This window comes from Centruroides sculpturatus, unplaced genomic scaffold, assembly GCF_000671375.1.
Source record: "Centruroides sculpturatus isolate CEXI.00-Female unplaced genomic scaffold, Cexi_2.0 scaffold512, whole genome shotgun sequence".
NCBI classification, from domain to species: Eukaryota; Metazoa; Arthropoda; class Arachnida; order Scorpiones; family Buthidae; genus Centruroides; species Centruroides sculpturatus.
The window spans coordinates 204,414-232,295 of NW_019384734.1; the positions used below are offsets into that span (position 1 = coordinate 204,414).

The 27,882-nt window shown below is 28.7% G+C and overlaps 1 protein-coding gene and 1 pseudogene across 1 annotated transcript in view; one reads left to right on the forward strand and one right to left on the reverse strand.

The window, feature by feature from the left end:
- The window catches only part of LOC111628246 (neurexin-3-like), a 131,653-nt gene that overhangs the window by 39,145 nt on the left and 64,626 nt on the right, over positions 1-27,882 (reverse strand). Inside the window, exons 8-11 of the mRNA XM_023371995.1 lie at positions 22,766-23,057; positions 14,614-14,940; positions 14,304-14,534; positions 9,776-9,993 (exon numbers count right to left, since the gene is read on the reverse strand). Coding sequence (XP_023227763.1) covers positions 9,776-9,993; positions 14,304-14,534; positions 14,614-14,940; positions 22,766-23,057 — 1,068 coding nt within the window. The remainder of the gene's footprint in view (positions 1-9,775; positions 9,994-14,303; positions 14,535-14,613; positions 14,941-22,765; positions 23,058-27,882) is intronic.
- Positions 20,100-22,866, forward strand: LOC111628255 (annotated as a pseudogene).

The window sequence follows — 27,882 nt, forward strand, 5'->3', positions numbered from 1 at the left end:
TTTCTTACAGAATCATCAAACAGGTATACTAATATTTACACAAATCTGATATTTAACATTTGATATCTATATATATATATATAACTAAAAATACTAAAATATTACATTTATTATATTTGTCATTTTTTTCAAAAACAATGATTAAGCTACATCACAAAACAACATTTTTGAATATCTATAATTTTATCCTCAATCACATTAAAAATTATTCATAATTGCCAAATTATAATGAAATTATTTTAATATGGTTATAAATTTATGTAATTATATGAACTACAATTGTATAATTCTATATATAATTTTTATGAAATAAATATTTTTCTTGAAATCCCTTATTTTAGAACATAATTAAATACGAATTTACAGATAATTAAGAAATATTGGAATGATCATTCACAAGACATTATAAATTAATATGCATACACATTCACATAAATGCATATTAATTTATAATATATTATTACAATTAAGTTAAGAAACAGAGAAAAAAATATATTAAAATATGAAAATTGATTGATAAATAAGGTCTCTGTTGCACTTTGGAACATGTTGTATTGTTACATTGCAATATTCTATGGTAATTGGTGAAATAAAGATAGTTTGACAAGACAACAGTTGTTGTGGATTGATGTCCATTCCTACAGAAATAATTTTGAAATAAGATCTTTGTTTTTATAAAATTAGTTTGAGATGAGTAAAATAAAGTGACTAGCAAGTGATGGATTAAGACCTGGGCACTGGGTATAGAAGATTGGGGATCATTCTACATAATTTTATGACATTATAAACTAATAAAATTTAACTATAGCTATAGAATTATTTAAAAATTATGATATACAATTGCAACAATAAAACTGCTTTAATTTTTTCAATTTCAGGAAACTTGAGACTCGGGGCACTGATATTGGAAAAATGCATGTGCCTCACATGCCTATTGGGTAATCCTGCTTTTAAAAAGTAGTACAGTCCACTTGACTGAGCATCAGATAAGGGAACAGTTTAATTGAATAAGTGCCATGTTTGCAGCATTTTTTAGAGCAGCAGTTCTCCTAAGGGAGCACTTTTCTATGAAAAAATTTATAGAGGTCAATTCATCATACAAAAAAACCTTTGTAACTCCAGTGATACGTGTTTACAATACAGCGAACGTTTTCGACCCCATCCGGGTCTTCATCAGGCTACAGTTATGAGGAATTTGAATACATGCGGAACACGTATCACTGGAGTTACAAAGGTTTTTTGTGTGATAAATTGTAATTCCTCCAGTGTTTACTAAGAGGTTCATTTGTTTTATAGAGGTCAATCTTTAATCTGATGGTATATTGCTGCCCAGAGCATATGGTGACCAGACTCTCTATACTATGATATACATTGTTATGTTATGTGGAGATTTAGCAAAACCTTCCATTGATAAGTTTTCTAATATAATCAAAAGATTTCTTACAGAATCATCAAACAGATTACATTGGATACATATAAGAAGCAATTACATATTAAAAAGATATCACACTACTGTATATATATATATGAAAAAACAGCATAGACCATATGTATGTCCTCATCTCAAGTGGACAAGACAAGAAGTGATTAGTTATCATATTTTGGAGATCCCTTCACCTTATTTAAGGCAGTATTGTAGTTTTTTTTCTTTTATAGCATATGTCCCAATAGAAAGCATTCAGAAATTTTGAAGCAAGGGTATTGACATCTTTTCAGCTATCTGCTGTATTTCTGAGAAGTGAAAGTAATGTCACTAGTAAATATACTCTATTTACTGATTACTTGATAAAACAATAAAATTGATGACATAAGAATGGAAGCCAATATATGTAAGTACAGCAAAATTATGTGATAATGAATTTTAACATTTTCAAGCAATGGACAAGTACATGTGACCATGAATGGTGAGAACAGTGTTTGTCCAGAGCTTCATTTCCTTGGGTCTAAGCTTGACAAAAATAGAATGTCTTGTTCGTTCAATCAAAAGAAGAATAATGGGCCAAAATGCCATGCTCTACTTGAAAAAGGTCTGGAAAAGCAAAAACATAATAAGTCTGTATATCATCATTGTTACAGTATGTTAGACTAGATGTTGCTTGTCGGAGAGATTAGTAAAAACTAGTTAGACTCGCATAACTGGATATATAACAAAGAAACAAAGAATACACAAAGATTACACTGTCTTGACTCACGGAAGGTCAGCGCTGAAAAGGGAAGAGTGAAACGAGGTCACTGTCTCTAACGGCTCCCCGAGGGATCAACAGCACCACCAACCTTTTATTACTTAATGGAAGAATGTTTACAAAACATTTCGACACAATGTGTTGTACGTAACAATATTGTATAACATTAGATAATAATTTCGATCATTGATTCCAACACAGTACAATGATTGAAGTTGTTGAATGTAATGTCTGTGTATATACTGTGTCATGGTAATTTTGTAAAGTTTGCTGTTACATAATGAAAGACAGGTAGCGCTGATGTCAGCCCCTTAAGGAACTATTAGTCATGGTGACCTCATTTTACTCTCTCTTTTCCACACTGACCTTCTGTTAGACAAGTTGTATAATGTGCAGTCTTTGTTCACATAACTAGTTTTACAAGTTTTATCAGATATATCACTATATCTGATTAGTTTAACAAGTCTAACTATCATAATACTTATATCCATAGTCTCCTAATTGCAACCTTTGGTTTCAAAACCTGGATACTGAAAAAGGCTGACAGAAGAAAAATAGATGCTTTTGAATTACAGTGCTGGAGGAAGCTTTTGAAAATACCATGAATGACAAAAGTAACAAATCAAAAAGTGCTCAATCATATGAAACCTGAAATGCCAAAATTGCTACATTCCATTTTTGACACGTGATGTATGCTAATTCACTTGAAAAAGATTTCATTCTATGACTGATTGGAGTAAACTAGACCGGCAAAATATTGTTGACTCAATACCATCAATGTAGACACTGGCAAGAACATGACTGAATTGAAAGAGTTAGCATAGGACCACATGGAATAGAATGTTATCCTCTGAAATCTTTAAGAGTGAATAAATAAATAGCACACACTTAAAGTTTTCCAAATGTTCTAGTTTTTCATCCATGCATGAAAAATTTTTATGTTTTTTTTGGATCCATTCCTATACAGCAGCTTGAACTTTTGCATCTGATGAAAAGCAGTGACCTTCAATACCTTTAATTTTGGAAACAGCCATAAGTCTGATGGTGCCAGTCTGGGTTGTAAGAAGGGTGCAACTTGATTCTTAAGAATTTTTTCTGCTTCATTACTGCAGTGTAATCTTGTGTTATAATGGTACAAGAAAAAGACTGTTATTTCTAGTTTTACTCTACAAATACATTTAAGTGCTTGTAAGGTTTTAACTTCACTTAAATGATTCTATTTCCCTTTCCTTGCTCTGAGTATGGCTTTAAATGGAACAAGGAATAATTTATTCTGGGCTGCAATTTTTAATAACCTTTTAATTTAAAAAAAATCATGCAACTTCAGGTCTGGACAAGTAGTTTGTATATAGTTAATTGGGGTCTTTGGCCTTTAAGTTTTCCATATTTAGTCTGAATTTTAGTGGTATCTTGCCCCTTTACATCACACTTCTCCTGATAACAAATGAATCATGCTGGTCATCTATCCAACTCTATCAACAAGAAAATTTTGAATTAAAATCACATGGCTTCCAGTCCAAAACTTCCTACATAGTTATTTAACTAAGGCCTCCATCTCCTAAACTTTCCATACTAGTCTTGATTTTTATCTGTCTAACTTCATTCTCAAAGGACAGACACACAGACAGATGGCTGAGTGGGAATGTACAGGTCTGCAATTTTCAAATTGCAGCCCAATGAGGAAGACAAGTTCAAATTTAAACTTGATTGGTATTCAATGATGCAACACTGAGCACATACAGACTAGACACTTATGGCTACTAAATGATGCTGGTCAATGATTTATCTATTTCTGCACTTTGTGGAAAGCTGCAGTAGGAAACCTTACTTATCAATCAATTCTCATATTTCAAAAAATATCATGTGAGCTTCAATTTCTAATTAATAATACAGTTGAGGGTAAATATGCATAAAAATGTTAATTATCATTAGTAGTAAAAGTAGATTGTTTTTTTTACTAGTATGCTATTCATTTTTTCAAAATGACCTAAAAATTCAAAAGTATATTAAAAAATATTTAGTATTAATAACCAGTTTAATTCAAACATAAAAAAGTACTTATGCAAAGATTAAAGTTATAATAGAAATAAAATGAATAATTTTTAAATGTTTTTTTTTAATACTAATACTCTGTACTGGATTGCACTGGCTTATTATTTCATCTCCAATTACTATAAATTCTTTTAAGAACTTTAAATGAAATAGTCTCAAAATTTATTCAGTTAAAATTATTTATCATCATTTATTCACACTAATATTGTTAATATATAATTATTTCTCTAGTTTATATTTAAATAAACAATTCTTGACATAGTAGTTTAACATTTAGAAGAACAATTTGACAACCATAAACTATGCTGCTATGCAAATGCAACTAACTGGAAAAAATAATTTACAAAACATTAAGATATTACATAAAATCACTTATTATGAAAACTTTCAATAGTAAATCTACACTTCAAACTGCTTTTCTTATAAAACCTGGAAAGGTTTTGCTGCAAGAAAAAGCAGTTTGAATATATATATACATATTTTAGTGATGGGACAATTAATTGGAAATGGTATTAAATATCAAAAGAATCAAGAATTTTCAGTAATCAGAATTGATATCAAGAGAAATTTATCATTATTTCTGATCCTTAAAACGATTCTTTTACACAAAAACTCACTACTCACCACACCTATATATCAAACACAAACACTGAACCAATTTATGGCGTGGAACAATCGACTAAGGGGTTTGAAAACGTTTGTTTTTATGATTAGTCGATCGTTCCACATCGTAAATTGGTTCAGTGTTTGTGTTTGATTCTTTTACATTTAATAACAAATGAATTTTTTTGTTTTAAGTAATAATTAAAATGATTTAAATTATGATTATTAATAATCAAGTATCATTACACTTTAAAGTTTTATTTTGATAGCTGAAAGTAAAAAATAATGTTATTTCATATTGTCAGTTGTGACATTATGCAAAATGAAATGTATGTATTCTATGCAACATGTGACATGAAACCTAAAACTGTGGTAAGAAATAACAGTAATATAGACTATCTGAACTAACAAGTAACCAGTGCTGACAGGTTTTGCATTTTTAAAGGTTTTCTGGCACATGGAAAAAGTTTTGGAATACCAAATCCTATTTGAAATAAATATTTGACAAAAATTAAACTTTCTATTAATGTACTGTCAACAATAATAATAATTAAAATAGACTATAGTTCTGCCCAAACCGCTGTCAAAATTTTACTATTTAAATTCTTTTACTATGCTTAGCTTATTTAATGTTTCTATATTTTGATTTGCATCTACATTAAAATTTCTTATTATACTGGTTGATTATACCAAACAGAAAAACTGAAGATATACCAGTAATTGCTGTTGAGTTTTAAATAAAGCTTTTTACAATAAATCTGTTCAGTATTTTGCTAAGTGTCATTTTTAATGTAATAATTCAACTTATAGCATTTCAGGGTAAAAAATGGCAATAGAATAAATTTGCATTATTTAGCACATTTATGCAAGCCATTTGACATGTCTAAATTAAAACAACCAGGAAATCTTGCAAGTAACTATGCAGCTAGTGTGACTATATTGCCAGCTCTGAGACTACATCCAACTATAATTTTGAAAAGAATCAGAAAATTAAGACTTTTTAGTGGAATCAGCATTGATATCAGAATCATTAGAAATTTTAGTAATGTCCTATCACTAATTTATTTAAATATAAAAGAAAGAAATATCTACATATTAAAGGTACTAATGTACTAAAATAATAATGAGGTTGAGGCCAAAGTTTTAAATGCAAGAACATATATGTCGGATGCACAGCACCGCTGAATGTCCAACCTACACGTTTTCGTGTTTAAAACTTCAACCTCAACCTCGCTAAAAATGAAGGATTGTAATCAATTTCTGCAATAATATATATATTATAGTATAATTACTCAAATTTATTCTATTGCCATTTTTTACCCTGAAATGCTGTAAGTTGAATTGAAAAAGATTGTTCAATTATTAATAAAATATATATGTATATATATTTTATCAATAATTGAACAATCTTTGTCTGGCATTTTTTGAAAATTAGATAAAAATTTTATAGAACTATTTCTGTAAACAATTTCTTATATCTTCGCATGCACTGATTGTGGCTTTACATGAAATATGAAAAGTTATATATGAGGTATATTTTTTCATATTTGAATTGATTTTATAGACATCAAATAAGAAAAGAGATCAAATATATATTCAATATAGAATGTAAAATATTTGTAATAAATTGTTAAATATTTGATAAATTATGAAAATACGGTTAATGTTACCTTTGGTTCCAAAATGGCTGCGCTTCTGACTGTTGTGGTCCAGAGGGACTCCTCCCGGAGGGGAGCCGGTGGCAAACTGCCGAGTGTCAAACGTCACTAGTTATTGATTCACGGTAGTTCTTGAACAAAATAAATAAAAAAAAAAAAGGAAAATAAAATCTAATAAAAATGTAGCTAATCTAACGGAAACAAAATGAACCTAACCAAAGCACTGCCATTTTGGAACCATAGGTAACATTAATTAACCGAAAATAATATTAATAATAGGAAATCCAATAAATATAAAATTTTAACCAAGCTACCTTAACAAAGTAGATAAATTGTAAGTTCTGTTTTACAGAATCAAAAAATGTACTGTAGAGAAATTTTAAAGAATTAACCATTATCAAGATCTAACTCAATAGTTAATTCATAATAATTTTATATTTTATTAATATAATAATAATTATTATTATTTATTTGCAGAANAATATAATTTTCATATATTGATCACCATCAAAATTTACAGTAGTGTAGTACTCAATATAGCACTGAATAAAAAAATTATTAATGTAACATTTTTGATAGAAAAAATATGTACTAATAGAAACTAAAATTAAATAAATATCAATAATGAGCAATTATTTATTGTGACATTTCACAATGCCTGGCAGCAATTTTTTGTTACAATGCTCCCAATTGTAATAGTACCTTGCCCCTGTACATCATACTTTTCCTGTTATCAAGGAAGTCATACCAGTCATTTATCTAATTCCATTCAGGAGAGATTTTTGAATAACATGACTTCTAGTCCAGAAGTTTGTATATAGTTAACTTGGACCTCCTGGCCCTAAGCTTTTCACATTTGGTCTCAATTTTCATCTATCTAACTCCATTCTCAAGATTAAGAAAGATGCCAGTGGAAATTTATAGGTCTACAATTTTTGAAAATTGCAGCTCAACAAGTATATTGCAATAATTACAGCAATAACTTTTGACTATTTCAAAATTTTGATGACTAATACAATGAAAATACAATAATTCCAAATTCTTTAAAAAAATAACATAAATCTATTTTATTGGAGCTCACTTAAACTAAAGTAATAATTATCTATAGTATATTCAGGTAACTACATAAATCTGCTATATCTCTTGACAATGGACTTGATTGCCTGAAACTACTACAAAAACTATTATTCAAGTTAAATAAGCTCAATAAAGCAGATTTTCGTTATTTTTGACAATTAAACTAATCATATTTATTAAAGAACATTTCTAGATCCAAGGAGCATAAAGCACCATCCATCTTGGCTATAAAGCTTTTATCATATAAAAACATTCAAAAGAAATATTCTGATTTACTCTTCGACAATTAAGTTTTCAAAGAAGGAATAACTCCATTAATTAAGGTTAAATATTCCAAAAGAAATTTTTTGAATTCTAAAATATAGTTAATCAAAATTATTCCAATAACATTTATATTCAAAACAATACCTAACATTTAATAAATTATATTTAATTGAATATCAAAATAGAAATAATAATGCAATCTGAAAACATGAAAAACTACTATTTGAACTTTTTAAAGATTTATTTATTAATCTATTTAATTTATAATATATTATTATTTTTATGTAATTTCTTTCTGTACCATTATTATAAAATTAAAAAATCTTAAACACATTTAAATAAATTCAAGTAACATAATACTAAATCATATAAAATTTATAATAATTATCATATCATCCATGAATTATCAGTGTAAATTAAATATTATACTGAAAAAAATGTGTGCATATCATTATGAAATATATTATACATTTCAAAAACTTCTAATATTAGATATATTATTCTTCGACACTGTTCAAAACAATTAAGGGACATTCTGATTTATCTTATTTCAGAATCAGCAGTAGTATTTTAAGATTAACTGTGATGTTATTCATAAATAAAAAACTAAACATTTTTTTACAAGATTTTTAAAGATTGTTGCAAGATGCCATAAAGATCACTAAAGTTATTTTTTCATCAAGTACCAACTTTAATAGCTCCATCAATACTGAAATTAATTGGAAAATAAACCCCTTGACACTTTATAGAAAATTGGATTTAATGTAATTTTAATTAGGATAAACGTTTTTGGAATTTAACATTCCAGCATTACATTCACCACAAAACCTGATGCCAGAATATGTTAAATTCTGAAACGTTTATTTTAATTAAAACTATTTTATTTAGTCTTCTATACAGTGTCAAATAGTTTATTTTTCAAGTAGTTATTTTACTTGTGATCAATACCAAATATTAATAATTTAATAAAGTTTTCTTTTTTCTTTGATTATTACAATATATATACTAATATAAAATTATAAATTCCATTGTAATATATCACATACTTCCTAATCGTTTTAAACAATGCATATTAAATGTAGAATTTTTTATCTGAGATATCAATAACCGCTGTTACTTGAGGGTGAGTGTTTTGCTCACTTTTTGTTATAAAACTCTTGTAATTTGGGTTTCTTGAAAGTTCTGGAAAAAGTTCTTGGAAGAAAATATATCCTCCTTTTTTGCAAACAATGAGAATGAGAATCTCCATATGAAAATCCTTCAACACTTTCAGGTGTTGAAAAAAAACTATTACCTCCACAGGTAATATCAGTATCAAGAGAAAAGTGTACATATTGCCCAAAAAAGAAGAGTAGGAAAACAATATTCAAGAGTGTAACCTGTAGCCTACTGCACCTATCTGCAGATACCACATAAGAATCTGCAAATACTGCAATTTTAAAAATCCAGACTAAACAGATTCCAAATTTGAATAGAAATTATAATTAAGTTTAACAAAGCTCGACTTCCTGCGGCACCCACAGCAGCATACTGGTTGCGCAGACACCCGCAACCAAATGCCAGCTAGGGACAAAAGAAGAAGAAGAAGAAGAAGAAGTTTAACAATAATTTCAGATATCGTATTTCTGTTTTTACTGATCTCATTGATCTGATTGGAAATCAGTTTTCTGTTTCTATATTGAAATTACTTTTAATGTATTCTAACTGAAGTAAAGTAAAATAAACATTAAAATGTGTATTATTCATAACAAAACTTCTTAATCTTAGTAAAATTTCTGAAGACAAATCATTAAGAATATGAAAATATGTAGGGTGAGCGCAGTGCTCACCCTCAAGTAACAGTGTTACAAATCTGACCATGAGGATCGCCAGGTTAAGGTGAATTATATATTTTACTAATTATATAATTACTTTTTAAGTAATTGAAACGTTTATTACCTTATCACCTTCTCCCAAATTTATCAAGACTTTAATTCTTCCCAATTCTAAACAAGCAATCAAATATGTGGAAGATTTGTTAGAATGAGTAGAAAATAATAATCCTGACTGTTGAGCTGTACGGAATCTTAGGCCTATATCTTCAGCTTCTGATAGAAATCCTTCACCCAATATAATTTTCATATATTGATCACCATCAAAATTTACAGTAGTGGCAGCTAATTTGTTTAAAAATCATATAGTTTTTAATTTATATAAATCTATTAAACAAAATAACTTNATAAAGCTATAAATCATGCCTATTTTTGTTTATTTTAATAAAGAATATTTGCTTCTATATGCTACATGTATTTTGAACTTTTTAATAAATACAGTCCCTATAATATGGTAGATACGTTCTGGATTTTATGAAATCCATTTTCTACGAGTCCAGCCAATCACAACCCGGCACATATGCAGTTTATGGACTACGGCTGTTTGAAAGGTTTCTTCCATAAAAGTAATCGATTCTAGACTAATTCGACTCAACATTTCCAAAATACATATAATTTTTTGGGAATAATCCATATAAACTATGCTATAAACAAAAAATTGTAGGATTACTTACTGGGTGTGCACCGTTTGATTACGCCATTGCTTAAGCTTGTTTTTGTCGTGGAGCTTGTCATCGAATGACGCTCGCATGCTTCCTGAAAAATTATTTTTTTGCGAAAAATTCGCTGAACTTTGGAGACATCATTAATACAAATATAATTTTTATGGACGTTAAATAATAAATGGTTTTTAGTAGGTCCGCTGCTCGTTTAAACTCAATGGTTTGTGCAATATCCGCTATTGGTCTAGATTCGACCAATCCTGTCGCGAACGAGTCGGCGATGATGTTTTACTGAATTATACAAGTCTCTTTTAGCGTGTTTATACGAATATGGTCGCAATTTTTTCGCCGTGATATAGGAATCCGAACTATATGAACCTGTGTTATAGGGGGGTCGACTGTATTATTACAAAGACAAATTTTTTCATGATAAGTTAATTCTCAATGCAAAAGTTTTATTGAAAATTAATAGTGTTAAATTTCAAGCTTCAAAAATTCTATGTACAATTTTTAAATCATACATTTTTACAATTAGGCACTAAGATGACATGTAGTATAGCATCTAATTGCTTCTTATAATTCAATTAGCTTCTTGCACTGCAATAGATAGCAAATATACCTTTGGAATTTGCTTCTGTCCAATGGATTTATTTGGAATTTTATGGAATCCACTCAGTCTTCTTTTAAATAAATTTTGAAGGATAAGTTCAGGGAATTAGACAGCTAAGACCGATGCTGGCCATACCATTTTTTTGGTGTCAATAAATGATCAGCAATTCTTTCAAATATACTGTAGATTTGCAAGAGACTCCTTTTTTTATTCTTATTATGTTTTTCAAAATTATATGCTAATATAAAATATCTATATACAAAAATATTTAAATTAACTATTAAAATCTTAATAAGATTATTAGAGTATGTAGTAGTGTTTATGATTTTAATTTTAAAAAGTCTCAAATCAGATAATATTTTATTTTATTTGAATTTCTATACCTAAGGTTATGACTATTTCCTTAATAAAATTATTACATATATTAAATATAAACTCTATAATAATTTAATAATTATTTGTAAAATTTTCTAAATAAATAGTACTCAATATAGCACTGAATAAAAAAATTATTAATGTAACATTTTTGATAGAAAAAATATGTACTAATAGAAACTAAAATTAAATAAATATCAATAATGAGCAATTATTTATTGTGACATTTCACAATGCCTGGCAGCAATTTTTTGTTACAATGCTCCCAATTGTAATAGTACCTTGCCCCTGTACATCATACTTTTCCTGTTATCAAGGAAGTCATACCAGTCATTTATCTAATTCCATTCAGGAGAGATTTTTGAATAACATGACTTCTAGTCCAGAAGTTTGTATATAGTTAACTTGGACCTCCTGGCCCTAAGCTTTTCACATTTGGTCTCAATTTTCATCTATCTAACTCCATTCTCAAGATTAAGAAAGATGCCAGTGGAAATTTATAGGTCTACAATTTTTGAAAATTGCAGCTCAACAAGTATATTGCAATAATTACAGCAATAACTTTTGACTATTTCAAAATTTTGATGACTAATACAATGAAAATACAATAATTCCAAATTCTTTAAAAAAATAACATAAATCTATTTTATTGGAGCTCACTTAAACTAAAGTAATAATTATCTATAGTATATTCAGGTAACTACATAAATCTGCTATATCTCTTGACAATGGACTTGATTGCCTGAAACTACTACAAAAACTATTATTCAAGTTAAATAAGCTCAATAAAGCAGATTTTCGTTATTTTTGACAATTAAACTAATCATATTTATTAAAGAACATTTCTAGATCCAAGGAGCATAAAGCACCATCCATCTTGGCTATAAAGCTTTTATCATATAAAAACATTCAAAAGAAATATTCTGATTTACTCTTCGACAATTAAGTTTTCAAAGAAGGAATAACTCCATTAATTAAGGTTAAATATTCCAAAAGAAATTTTTTGAATTCTAAAATATAGTTAATCAAAATTATTCCAATAACATTTATATTCAAAACAATACCTAACATTTAATAAATTATATTTAATTGAATATCAAAATAGAAATAATAATGCAATCTGAAAACATGAAAAACTACTATTTGAACTTTTTAAAGATTTATTTATTAATCTATTTAATTTATAATATATTATTATTTTTATGTATAGATATAAGCATTANAGAAAGGCGATAGCCGGGATTGCAGTAATTATCGCGGTATCAGTCTCGTTTCCATCGTTGGCAAAGTATTTATGAAGATAATCCAATCAAGGTTACAAAAACACCGTGAAGAAACCAGCCGAGAAGAACAGGCAGGGTTTCGTCCTGGTCGTGGTTGCTGTGATCAAATCTTTGCCCTGCGTCAGCTTATTGAGGAAAGGACCAGATGCGGCAAACGGACCATTGTCCTGTTCATCGATTTCAAATCTGCATTCGACTGTGTGCACAGGCCTGCGCTATGGAGAGCACTTGAGAATGAGCATGTCCCACAAAAAGTTATCACACTACTCAAGGAAGCCTACAAAGATTCCACCAGTCAACTGCGAATCCGGGGGGAACTATCTGAGGAGTTTACCATCCAGACAGGAGTTCGCCAGGGAGACGTGGTCTCTCCACTATTGTTTAATATTGTGGTGGATTCAATTATGAGGAAGACATTTGATGGGAAATGTGGTGTCCAGTTTGGGGATGGCCACTTTCTAACTGATCTAATGTTTGCCGACGACAGTGCCGTCTTCGCTGACAACGATGTAGTGGCCACAGATACGCTTTATGATATAGCCACTATCGCTCAGTCATATGGTCTTAAAATAAATGTGGACAAAACCAAAGTGCTTACAACGGATGGATCGCGGGCAACTGTTTACCTTAATGGAGTCCAAATTGAGCAGGTACAAGAGTTTAAATACCTTGGGTCACTGATCCAGGAGAAGAAAGTGGCATCGTCAAAAGAAACTCATGCCCGTATTGGACAGGCAGCCCATGCATTTGCCTCACTCAAATGGTGTGTATGGAGAAAGAAGAACATTTCTTTGATGACCAAGATCCGCCTGTTCCGTACACTAGTCATACCAATCCTTCTCTATGGGTCAGAAACTTGGACCTTGCTTAAGACAGACTTGGACAAACTTGAGACCTTTCAATTGAAATGCTTGAGACAGATTCTTGGTATCTCCCTTTGGGATCGCATCACCAACAATGCCATCCGGGCCAGATGCCGACAACAGCCATCTGTTAAGACACAAATTCAACAGCGACGGCTGAGATGGTTTGGCCATGTGTGCCGAATGGATTTTAACCGGATTCCCCACCAACTGCTCTTCCGACAGCGACCTAATCTGTGGAAAATCCAACACTCCGCACCTAAGAAAACATGGACTAAACACGTTGAGGAGGACCTCAAGAACCAACGGCTTGATCTGAACCAGGCAAAAGCGGCGGCCATGGATCGAGGGCATTGGAGGGGCATTGTGGAGAAAGCTCGACTTCCTGCGGCACCCACAGCAGCATACTGGTTGCGCAGACACCCGCAACCAAATGCCAGCTAGGGACAAAAGAAGAAGAAGAAGAAGAAGAAGTTTAACAATAATTTCAGATATCGTATTTCTGTTTTTACTGATCTCATTGATCTGATTGGAAATCAGTTTTCTGTTTCTATATTGAAATTACTTTTAATGTATTCTAACTGAAGTAAAGTAAAATAAACATTAAAATGTGTATTATTCATAACAAAACTTCTTAATCTTAGTAAAATTTCTGAAGACAAATCATTAAGAATATGAAAATATGTAGGGTGAGCGCAGTGCTCACCCTCAAGTAACAGTGTTACAAATCTGACCATGAGGATCGCCAGGTTAAGGTGAATTATATATTTTACTAATTATATAATTACTTTTTAAGTAATTGAAACGTTTATTACCTTATCACCTTCTCCCAAATTTATCAAGACTTTAATTCTTCCCAATTCTAAACAAGCAATCAAATATGTGGAAGATTTGTTAGAATGAGTAGAAAATAATAATCCTGACTGTTGAGCTGTACGGAATCTTAGGCCTATATCTTCAGCTTCTGATAGAAATCCTTCACCCAATATAATTTTCATATATTGATCACCATCAAAATTTACAGTAGTGGCAGCTAATTTGTTTAAAAATCATATAGTTTTTAATTTATATAAATCTATTAAACAAAATAACTTTTGCATAAAACAATTTACCTTTTGCACAAATAGGACCAATGTAAGGCGTATCAGAACAATCACAAGTAAATCTGTTCCAACCAGGTATACAAATTCCTTCATTAAGACATGGACGACTATCACAATGATTAGGTGGAGCATGACAAGAAGGTTGAATGCTTCCAGAGTCTTGCTGTTTAGCATAACTTGCAATATCTATTGCTTTACTATTTATTACTAGATTGCGAATACAACCAACAAATCCATATAATAAATTTCCTGCCCACATTTCACTAGGCAATTTTTCATTTGGTGCAATTCCACCAACATATAATGGTCCTGTAAGGTCTAATTGATTAGAATTTCCTGAAATATGCCAAATATAATAAATATAAATATGTAAAATATGTATATCTATATAGTAAATATCTTAAATATTAACTGTAAAAATGTAAAATCACATATCCTAATTAAGTTATCCTAAATAAAAAAATGAAATTGCAAATTTGAAAATTTACATTCTCCAGATCTATATCAATTCATTAATCAAATCTTATATAAAATCAGAATTCATTCTTCTCTTATATGATATAATTTAGTTTCTCTTGTGATTTGTTAATTTAACTAAATGATCTTTTCTGAAAAACTAAATAGTTGACTTGTTAATATATAAATAGTCCTTAGAACATAAGCTTTAATATATAATTTTTGCATCATTGAAAAAGAAATAAAGACCTTAAAAACAGACAAAATATGTTTGATTTCAACTGGAAATCAAATTTTATTATCCAATCATATGCCTATATAGTAATCTGCATTTTTGTTCAAACCATCTGTTTTCTTTTTCAGGTGAAATATTTGATTACTTTTATATAATTTTTAATCAAAATAGATATACATATTATAAATGTATATTTTAGTCATAAGATGAATTATATATCATTAAGAATGTTAATGGTGTTATATGTAGAATATTTTCTCTCTGTTTTTTTTGTTGCATTTACTTTTAGTAATTATAAATATCAATTTTTAGCATATTGTGAATCACATGTAGTGTTTACAATTTTCATATGATACAATAATATACTAGATTTATTGAATCTAGATAAGATTCGATAAGACACCAGATATGAATCTAGTATATTCATATCTATAACAAATATTCTACATTGATTCAAAATTGAATGCTTGGTAATTCTAGTCCAAACGGTAAAAATATTTAAAAAGTCTAAATAAACCATCTCATCACTCATGCATGTATTTCTTCACCTGTTACTAAAGATAGGAAAGTAATCTCTTTTAACATCTTGGAAATAAGATTACTTCTGGAACATTGATTGGTTTGATGGTAATTGATTATAGGAATGCACTTTAGTTTTTGGTTTAGAACTATAGCATTTCCCAGAATAAGAATGGAGCTGCTGATGTGTTAAATCTTAAATATGTATTATTCTCCCATCATAGCTAAGCAATGATGGCTATAAGTAATAAATAGAATGGAATAAAAACCTATAAAATTCAAACATCGTGTCATATGAGGTGTGACACATTTTTGTGGTTTTTTTATGATCTTAATTTCTTGCAAAAATGTTGGAAATTTCAAGTTTATTATAATAGTTTAAACATATCTTACAATTTTCTAATATATGTTCTATACATACTGTATTATGATCTACTTTGTAATAATCACAAAACTATTTTCCTTTGCATATATAGACTAATGAACCTCAGATCCATTCTTATTCTAAGAAAGACTGCTGATATAGGGAATAACAACCATAAGAATAAAGAAACAGAGATGAAATTTGCATATAATCAGTCATGAAAAATATCTTTGGTTCTTAACAATTATAAATAAAGCACGATGTAACATAACTAAGATACATATTAAAATTAAAATATTAACATTATATACATTATTATTTTAATTCTTGATGATATTTATTTTTAATGGCATCAATAATACAGACATCAATATAATTTAAAAAATCATTTAAAAAAAATACATATTCTAGTGATTTTTTTAGATATCTATAGATGTTTTATTACAAATATCATGTCTAACATATTTATTTTCCAGTATTTTATTAATTATTTTTATATCTAAATATTTTTTTTTGTAATTGATTTTATGAATATTTTAAATTTTAAAAGTACATACCGGTATTTTTAAATTTTGTACGATTGTTTTTATTTCAAATCAAGATAGTCTAAACAGCTAAAAACAACAGTAATTAAAAAAAATTATTATTGATTTTAGCCAAAATAATAATAATTATTTTGGCTAAAAATTTCTATACTACTGAGATATTTCAGTGAAATGCTGTAAATTGATAGTTTATATTGGTTTATATAATTATCCATAATGGTAATCTAAATTATTTCAATAAATTAAATGTATTTTGGCATTTAAGTAAGTTTTCTTTGATTAATCTATGAATATTTTATAAATTCAATTTGTCTATTGAAAATTTTATACTTTGATTAAAATTCATCTATAAAGTTTTATATTAATAATTTACAGACCTGACATTCAAAATGTCAAGAAGACTATTAAATACAATTTAGCTGTCTGAATGGCCAATTTTGTGATTAATCATCCATTCTGGCAACTTTGACCCGACATGTTTACTACTACTCCACACATATGAGAAAGAAATTGGGACAAAACCCAATTCAGCTAACTTAGTGGATTTTACTTAAAGGTACCAGAATAAAAGACAGCAAAAGTAAAACCAAAATGGAGAAAAAGAAGACAAATTGTAGCACTGCACTGACAAGTTGACAGGACCCTAAAAAGTTGAGTATTACTGAAAAAGCTAATCTGATGACTGGAAGCTCCGAGTTTAATCAGAAAAATAGAATTCATAATTAATGTAACATTGATGAATATTAATAACCCACACTGGTAAACAAAATAGGATAGATAAGTTGATTATATTGTTATATATTATTTATATTGCCATAGAAATATAGGTTAAGTTTAAAATTTTTGTAATAGAATAGTATAAAATAATTTGTAATAAAATTTTTAGTTTTTTAGGAAATGTTGACCTTATGACTTAATAAAGCTAGTAGTATATAAAATGTTACTTCTGGACCAGGGCATTTGGCATATGCAAAAATCATTGAAAATCACCCCAAATCAAGCAAGATTACCTCAAAAGTCTTCTAAAAAACTTACAAAGTACCTTGTTTTTAAACACCCCAAAATAGCTTTTAATTTCTAGACCAGAGCATTTCGCACATGCAAATATCAATTTTAAAAAAATCCCCAAAAACAAGCTTTACAATCTCCTGAAATATTTCAATTTTTAGACACTCCAAAAGTACATCAAGATCTTTAGACGACCAAAAATTTGATATATGAAAGAATCGTTGAAAATCACCATAAAGGACTCAAAAAACCTTACAAAATCCATTGTTTTCAGACAACCTAATATGACTTTTTATTTCTGGTCCAGGGCAATTAGGCACATTAAAAAAAACATTAAAAAAACAAGTAAAAATGATTGAAATTCAGTCTAAAAAGTTATTAAAATAATTGAAAAGGAGGTCAAAGTCCTTTATTTTTAGATACTCTAAAATGACTTTTCATTCTTTTAAAATTAGGGTTCGCCATCCCAGACCCTGGATTTTTCATTCCATACCAACGGTTCAGGATGGAACCGCTGAAGAATCAATAGGAAAAAAAGGTATCTACTAATAGAGTCATGAATTCATTCAATTGGGTACAATAAAGAAATTATTAAAAAAAACACAGAAAAAAAAATTCTATAAAGATCCTTATTTCCAAACCACTGTTTACCGAGTTAATAAAAAAGTGCAAAACATTTCGTTTTCATTCAGATTACAATCTGATCTATTCTTACAGCATCTCCTGTTTCCTGACAGCTTATACCATTTATAGGTATGTGTCTATTGATGAGAATCAATGGCACAACCATCAGTCTTGAATTAACAGGACAGGTCTTTAATGTGTATTAATGTTAAATAGATCATTGTTCGATATCACTAAGTCCTGAATAGATGAAAGCGCCCCAAAACAGAAAAATGTTTTTAGAATATTTGGCAGCATTGAAACTAGTTTGTCCATTTATGACTGAAAAGTTTCTAAAGATTTACTAATTAATTCATCTGCTTCTTCATCAAAACATATTTTTACGATTACCTGCTTCAATTACTACATTAGCAAATAGTTTATTTTTTATTTTCTTTTGTTACCATTTTTTCTTTTGTTCTGGGTTGTACCTATTTGTTCTTGTTTTACATGCAAACTTAATGCCAACTGAATTTAGCCCCAAATTTAGGGAATTTCTGGAAATGCCTTTAGAATTGCAAAAATCTGTCTTAGTTTTTTTTCAGTCAAATTGAGATATTTGATAGCAAAATTATGATTTCTCATTTGAGTTACTTCATTGATATTTTTTGGTATATTTAGTTTATCTTGAGTTAAAGATTTGTAACTATTTTTAAATTGCTGAAGTTCAGATGGTTGTCTTGTTTTTAGTGGTGTGTAATACTCTGACAAATACTAAAGAAAGTAATATTGTTATTCTTTAATTTATTTTAGAAATTTTATTTATTAGTTGGGTCAGTGATAAGTCACAATTAAAAATGTTAGTTTTTTAAACCTGCGAGAGTACAAAACTCACAGCAACTGCATGTGCATCTGTTGAGTTTATTTTTATTTGGATCATTCATTGGATCAGGCTAATTTTAGAATCACAAGCCTGTCAATGCACTTTACCAATTGAAGGAACATTATTTAATTTACAAAGAAAATGCAGTCTAAACACCTATTCAGAGTTTGGGTAAAGATCAACTCATGAAGAGGTCAAATTGAGATATTCAATGACAAAATTACAATTTTTCATTTGATAGATTACTTCATTGATATTCTTTGCTATGCTTAGGGGTATACCTACCGTGTTTCCCCGAAAATAAGACAGTGTCTTATATTAATTTTTGCTCTGAAAAATGTGCTAGGTCTTATTTTCAGGGAATATCTTATTTTTTCCAGGAAGAAGAATTCACATTTATTATTGAAGAAAAAAATTCCCAAGTCGAACTTAGTCGAGAGTGACGTATATCCGGTGTGTCGAACTGTCGCCTTTTTATAGGGTCAACATCGGACTCGATTACCAATTAGTGCTTACTGAACCGTAGCACTATGCAAATGTCATGTGGCGTGATTCCAGGCCGACCAATTAGCCATTACCAGCCGTAACGTTATGCAAATCTGTGATTCCCAAGCCATAGTCTTCTGCAAATCATGCCGTGTGGCGTAATTGTCTGCTGACCAATCAGTGGCTGTACTTTCAAAAAGCCAACGGCCACTTTCAACCATCTGCCGATGACCGTTACGACTAAAAAAAACTTTGCTAGGTCTTATTTTCAGGGGGAGGTCTTATATTTCGCAATTCAGCAAAATCTGTGCTAGGTCTTATTTTCTGCGGATGTCTTATTTTCGGGGAAACACGGTATTTCATTTTTTTGTCCTGGATAAGATTTATAACTGTTTTTGAATTGTTGGTATTCTGATTGTTGTTGTTTTTAACAGCGTGTAATACTCTGCAACAATCTTGCTTTCTTTGATATTGCTCATATTATAATTTATTTTATAAATTCTAATTTGAATTTTGTCATTATTCAGTTGACTCACAATGTCTGTGAAAGTGTAGGTGTACATATGATATATGTATATTTATAATTTATTTTTAATAATTACATAAGTTTAAGTTAAAGGGTTAATTCAAAATTCAATGATTGTTAAATTCAGTGAAGAGTATTCTTTGGCTTGTCTATCATGCTTCCAGTTTGTTTTTGCTATTTGTTTGTCTGCGATTGCATGACAAATTTAATTATGTGACTAAAATTAATTCTTGGTTTTCATTCATTGTTACAGGTAGTTACTCTTGTTTAATTAAAAAAATGGAAGATCATGCAGAAGACATTGATAGCAATGGTGTAAGTTGACTCTCCATCTATTTTTAAATTTGATTCATTTGTATTAGACCTAAGTGATATAATTGTTTAATTTTACAGGACAATAGAGTCAAATCCGAGTTTGCAGTCTTCCTGTTCAGCGCAATTCGAATGTGTTCTGAACTCTGATACCTTTATTGATAAAACTGCATTGATTTTGGCTGTTTTTCAAAAGGATGTCAATTCTGTGGTATTGTGTACCGCACCCCGTCGGTTTGGCAAAACTGTAAACTTGACAATGATGGAACGTTTCTTGGAGTTGGAAGTAGATGAAAATGGAAAAGAGAAAACAACTGTTTTGGAAGAAAAAGATAACTACATACTGTTCAATTCAACAAAGTTCAAGTTAAAAGTCATGGAGAATAAGAAGTTTGTAAAAATTCATTTTGGACAATATCCGATTATCAAAATAAGTTTTCTCTGCGCTTTTGACATCAAAAGCCAATCTGATGCAGTGAGGGCGTGTAGATATGCTATACACGAGGCTTTCATGAAACATGAATACCTTTACAAATCCAAAGAGTCGCCATTGGGATATGAAGAAAAAGATATTTGCAAACAATGGTGTTGTCCAATTAGTTACCAAAGAATTAGTGATGAGGATGTAGTGAATGGTCTGTCAGTTTTGACGATTGTTTTGAATAAATTCCATAAAAGGAAGGTTTACGTGCTTGTTGATGAGTATGATTCAATTATATCAAATGCATTGTATAATATCAAAAATGCTGATCCACAGAAAGAGCTTGAAGAGCTAGAATGTGCTGCCAAATTCTGCATTCAAATAATTAGTTATGCCTTGAAATGTCGAGGTGATATCGTTCAAGGTGTGTTTATCATAGGAATTTTGGATGTGGCTGGTATAATGATTTCCAGCCTACTGGGTAATGTGATGCAATGCCAATTTGGAACCAAAAATTTATGCCAGGATTTCTATGGGTTCAATGAAGATGAAGTTTGTATTCTGTTTGATAAGTGGGGTGTATATGAGAAGTTGAAGAAAAAAGCAATGGCTAAATATAATGGCTATGTCAATGGGGAGATGAAACTATTATATAATCCTCAATCTGTTGTGCAATTTCTGCATAATTTACAACTGGGAGAAGATGCTTTACAAAATTATTGGCTACAATCTGGGTACATCCAGCATTTCTATGAACTATTTCGAATAGATGATGTGAGAAGCTTGTTGAACAAACTGCTACAAGGTGCTGTAAACTTCAAAACCAAGATAACACCATTAGAGTTTAAGTGATTTGAAATCTTTGCACAACTTGTTAATTCTTTCAGAGTTAATTTGTGAAACAGAGATAGTTGTACAGTTTCTTATATCTCTAGGATACTTAACATATTCAGTGAATGATGAAATGCTCAAAATACCTAATGGTGAGCTAATTGATGAATTTAATAGGCGACTACAGTATTATTTTTCTAAAAGATACGGTATTAAGGAAGTAAGCGCCCAGGCTTGTTCACGATCATTTTCCAAACTAGCCCGTCTTTGTGATAAATATAATTCATTTGCAGAGTTTAAAGAAGAATTAGTAAATTTTCAACAGGCTGTAACTTGTCTACTTAAAAAGGCAACACTTATTGATCCACTGAATGAGGCAACATTACAGGCTGTAGTGTCATCGGTATGTACTCGAGGAGGATTTCTTTTCAGTAATGAAATAATAATTCCAAATTACGGAACAAAAATTGATGTGGTACTTTATAATGATACATTTGGGTGTGTAGTGGAAATGAAATGTATTGCAGAAACTTCAAGAGATGCACTTAAACAGATTTTTACAAATCATTACTGCAATGTCTTCACAATGAAAAAGTATTTTAATGGTCATCAGGAATCTCCTTCTCTCTCTCTTGTTATGGGAATACATGTAGATTCGGAAAAGAAAGCATCTGTGCTGTGCCTTCGAAAAGTGGATATTATTGAGGTTGTAGATGATCTGAAATTTGATGCAATGCAATCATTAGAAACTCACATTGAGTTAGCTGTTAATTGTAATGGTGAAACTGCCATTGACACTTTTTTAAAAAAAGCAATTGGTACCCTGTAACATGTATTGTGTATCTAGTCCAGGTTAATAAGAATACATATTGAAAAAAGTGAAATATAAAATAGATGTAATTTAAAAGAATAAAATTTATATCACAATTGCATTTAATTTAATAAAGAAATAAATGGTTACTAATTTTCTACCTGAAGTTGTAAAATCTACTGAAGATTCATCAGTAGTTATTCTTCCTGATTTTCCAGTTTTACGAAGAGAGACTGTATGCCAGTGACCATCAGCAACTTTTCGAGAGGTAGCTTGAACTTTAACAGTGTCAGATCCCAGATTTAATAATAAGAATATGTGGCCATCTAATAGTTCTAATGCAAAATAATTTCCTTCAGTACCACCGTTATATAGAAGGACGGCATTTGGTTCATTAGTTCGGAACTTAAGATTTAAGCTACCACCACGTTTACTTTCCCAAGTGGGCAAAACCTATAAGAAATTGCAATTTTTTTTCAAAATGAATAATAATTATTTTAAAATTAATATTATACTGTAGTAAATTTAAACAAAAATTAAATATAATAAAATGTTAATATAATAACTACATAAAATTTGTATTCTTAATCAATAAATATAAATTTAAATTAATGAATCTTATCTTTTTGTTTTGTAACTTTTTAGTCTCAACTTTTTACAACAAAAAAGAAAAGTAATGACAGAGATGGTGAATTAAGTTCTCCATATTGATAAATTTTATCATCAATATTCAGATTTAGTTAAAACATTTCATATAAACATAGGCTATTCTGTGAAATATGTATAGCCTACAGCTAAATTGCAGCTGAACTGAAAAACATAACATTTCTATAACTGAGTCAAAGATGTTGATTGGAAGATTTTTGAAGGCATATTAAATAATTAACACACAAAGCAGATAGTTTGAAATGAATTGATTCAATACTAAGATATCAAAATTTTCTTTGCATCAAGATACTGTAGATAAGAAAATGATATAATTGCAAAGAATCCTGTCAACCTCAAAATTTTCTCTCCTTTTGTATCTTATTTTCAATATATATTAAAAATAACTAAGCAGAATTAATGAATTTTTAACATTTGTTTAAAGAATGTTAACATTTCTGGCCTGGTTAACAGACCATCAGGTGTGGACAACTATAAGTAGATGCCAGTGTCGGAAGAAAGATGGGATAGTTCCCAACAGAGTAAACAATTGAGGTCTATCCAATCTTCCAACGCTTTCAACTCTGTGCCTGCAGATGGTCTAATAACCAGATTGAAAATGCTAGTATTCTTTAAACTTCATCCACTTGAAAAAAAGGTTTATTGATCAATTCAGCTGAGTAATCACAGTGGCTACTTTAATCTTGTTAAATTAACTAAGGTCTGAAAACTATGATGATGCATTATAACCAGCATTAATTATAAGTAATACCTCTCAATTGTATTTGTATATATTTGCAATAGTACACTATGGCAATATATGAATACTGTGACTTAAAGCATTTTCAGAATTGTAAACAATAATTAAAAAAAAACAATTTTTAAAAACTACATTATATTGTTCAAAAATAACTTCTAACAATAAAAATATATGTTTATAATAAACTGTATAATAATAACGAATGTCCATAACATCAATATTGATAAAATTAGAAAATAAAAAATGTAAACAATATAGTATCTGGTTCATGTCTGAAAATATTTCTTTCTGATGCTATTTGATTATAGTTTGTAAACAGTAAAGATATATGATACCGTATTAGATTTTATTCTTGACCAATAAAATGACTTTTCAATATCATTTATCCTCCAATAAGATCAAATACAAATGCAAACTTTTTTGATATCACTTCATATTCATGCCATATATTATAATAATTTAATTAGGATTATAAGATTTATTTAAGCTTCTTATTATAATGAAATTATCTTAAAAATATTTTAGAAATTTTAATCTCATTATTTCCAAATTGAAGAAATAAGTTGCTGTCCAAAATACTTCTTTTGCCTTTACATTAAAAATTTAAAAAAATATAAAAACATTAAAAATGTAAAATTTTGTTCAGTGTATTTTTCAAACATTTAAAATTTAGATTTTCATAAATTTGCAATTTTTATTAACTAAAACTTATATAGAATTAACTAAGCCTTATACATTTTACTTATTTAAATATGCTGTGAATACATTATCTTATATGAATATTAAACAGAAATTTAAAAAAAAATGTTTGAATATATAAATTTAGAAATTAAAAATAAAAAACTGTAGATACAAAAATCTGCTGTTAGTTTTAATTTAAATTAGGAAGCTTTTTACAAAATTACAAGATTCTAATATACTGTAGTAAAAAATAAAACAACAAATAAGAATTTTCAAATAGCACACTAAAACATAATTTAAATGACTATGAAAAACATTATTATTAAATTTTCTAGTTATAAATTTTAATTGATAAAATAAAATAGAAATATAAAAACTAGTTTAGGTCACAAAGCTTTTAACCTTTAAATAAAATATGTTTCTTTTATTCCATTACGATATCAATTCCATTATCTGATAAAATAAAGTTTCTAAAAAATATTTCTTCTTCCTTTATTCATTTAATATAACAAAGTATATTTTTTATAACATTATGGTATCAGTATATCAATTTTTTTTAATAAATATACAGTTAATTTCATTTTTCCTACACAATTTTGTCATAGTTACTTAACTTTTCATAGATGCTTGTGATACTAAATACTGTATATATAAATATATTTTATATTTATTCATTTTTTCTGTATTTATTTCACAGAGAAATCTAAATAAACTTCTGCTTTTTCATAATTCAGCAAAATAGAATTTAAAAAATTAAATTATATGTGTAGTGAATAATATATTAAGAAAATATTTACCTTACTGTTATACAGATTTTATAGTTTATTACTAATCATGATTTGTATTATTTAAAAAATGAATGTATCAAAATTTTCTTAAGCTTTAAAACAAAATATACTTCAGAATACATTTTTTCAATGTTAGATAATTTTTAGGGGAAAAAAAATCTACTTTTTTATTGTTTTTATATTTTACTGATAAATTTCATTTAATAATTCTGTTTATATTTTAATAAGAATTGTTTGTAAGTAATTAATATATTTACATATTTCTAAATATTTTAAAGTTAGTTAATTGATTAATTAACAAACTTAAAAATTTGCTTTATTAGAATTCATTAATTTACATTGAAAATTAGTTTCCAACAACCAAACCCATACAAAAGTGCTTTTGTATCTCTTGATAGGTTCAATTGTCCATTATCATGAGATGCAAAAAGTACTCCAGAAATTGTAAATTAGCTCCAATAAAATAGATTTTTTAAGTTCATTAAAAAATGGGGTTTTATTCATTTCTTATTATTAAAGTAAATATTCCTCTGATAAAATTTAATATAACTATATAAAAATATTATTTTCACACAGATTTTATATTTTTATTTTAAAAAAGACGTTAGAGACAATTGTAAAATCCTAATGATTATCTTCGACGTTCTATACTGTACAATAGGATAAACTTCGCGATTAATGGAAAATAATTAACTTATCTAATCTAACTTTTTGTTAAATTAACTTGAACTGAATACTTTATCATTAAATGACAGAGTTTTAACTACTATTCAATTATTGATGAGAAACATTCCAATTATGGCATCGGAAAATAAGTTCCTGCAGCGATGTCTCATCACAGATAATATTAAATTTCAATAAATTGTTCAAAATTAAACCATACGAATTACTACTAAATCTAATTAAAATTAAATTCATTTCTTCTTCGCGAGTTTAGGCTTAAATAGCTGTTCTAAGTTTTCTAACATCCGTTAAAATAAGTTCTCCCATAGTAAATCACAAGTCGGAATTATCGAATGGATCGTGAATTATAGAGAGAGCTAAACATATACTTAAAAATAATTATTTAAAAATATATTTGTGCAGAATGATTAGCAAGTTTATTAAAAATCATACGAATCGATGAAAATGAGAATAGTGAATTCAGTTATTTAGCGACTCGCTTCATTTATGTGAGAGACGAAAACTTTCTCTATCCCTTTCATATAATAATTGATGATGGGATCACTGAACAGACAAGTGAATCAATCTGGTACATGAATCTACCAGGAGAATAAATACAGTATCTGTCAATTTACACGCGAAAAATCGCCGTAGATAACACGGTAAAAGAAAGCCTATAATCGATTCATTACGTATTAAGAAGGTAACTAATATAAAACTTGTAAAGTTTGAATTTTATTAACAATTTTCCATTAGATTAACTTTAACAATTTTATATTAGTAATTTTTCGTTACGCTGACATTAAACAGTTAACAGGAAATTCTAACGAGAATTTCTTTTTTCGTAATCGTATAATTTCCCGTCATCAATATTTAATACTTAATAATAATAATTTTTCTACTAAATTTTTTCTTCTTCTGATTTCGAATCTTTAAAATTTTTAATTTCAATAAATCGGTTTTAACTCAACTCGTTTTCTTTCATTACTTTGATTACTTCTCATATTACAAACAGGGCCGTGCCTATAGATGAAGCGGAGAAGATTCGCGAGTTAAACGGACTTGGATGCAAATCAAAACAGTATGGTTGCCATGTGGGGTTAGAGTAATCTCCTATCCCGTTAGCGCGTGAAATATATTTTAGCCTATAAAAACTATGCCAATTAATCTGTCTGATATTTTAGCATAAACTGGAGAAGGGTCAAGGCCGTTAGTCAAAGTAGTAGTAGTTTTGCCGTGCAGAATTAATGGATAAAGTAATTCAGAAATTTCTACTTTATGTCAACAGACAATATCAAAGGCCATCCACACACTAAGATTTATATGAAATGCGATAAGTAACAATAAAGATAAGTAAACAAGCAAGAAAGACACTTTACTGGATGTGTTATATAATTTCAGATATAAAAGATTGGATTTACATGTGAAGCTGCAAAGCTGAGGCATGTAAGTATATATTTACTTGTTTATATTAATCTGTGAGTTTATTTTAGGAAAAAAAAGTAAAATTCTATATAATCCTTAAAAATTTTGACTTAATATTTTGTTTTAATCCCATATTGATATTTTATACTTTGTATTCTATTATTATCTAATTAAATGCCATTAATAGAATACAAATTATAAAATAGTAACAAGAAATATTGTACTTGTACAACGCTCAAATCTATAAAGAACTTTATACTCGTATAATGGCCAAGCGGTTAAAGTAGCAGCCTAGCGCTCTGGGAACCCAGGATCG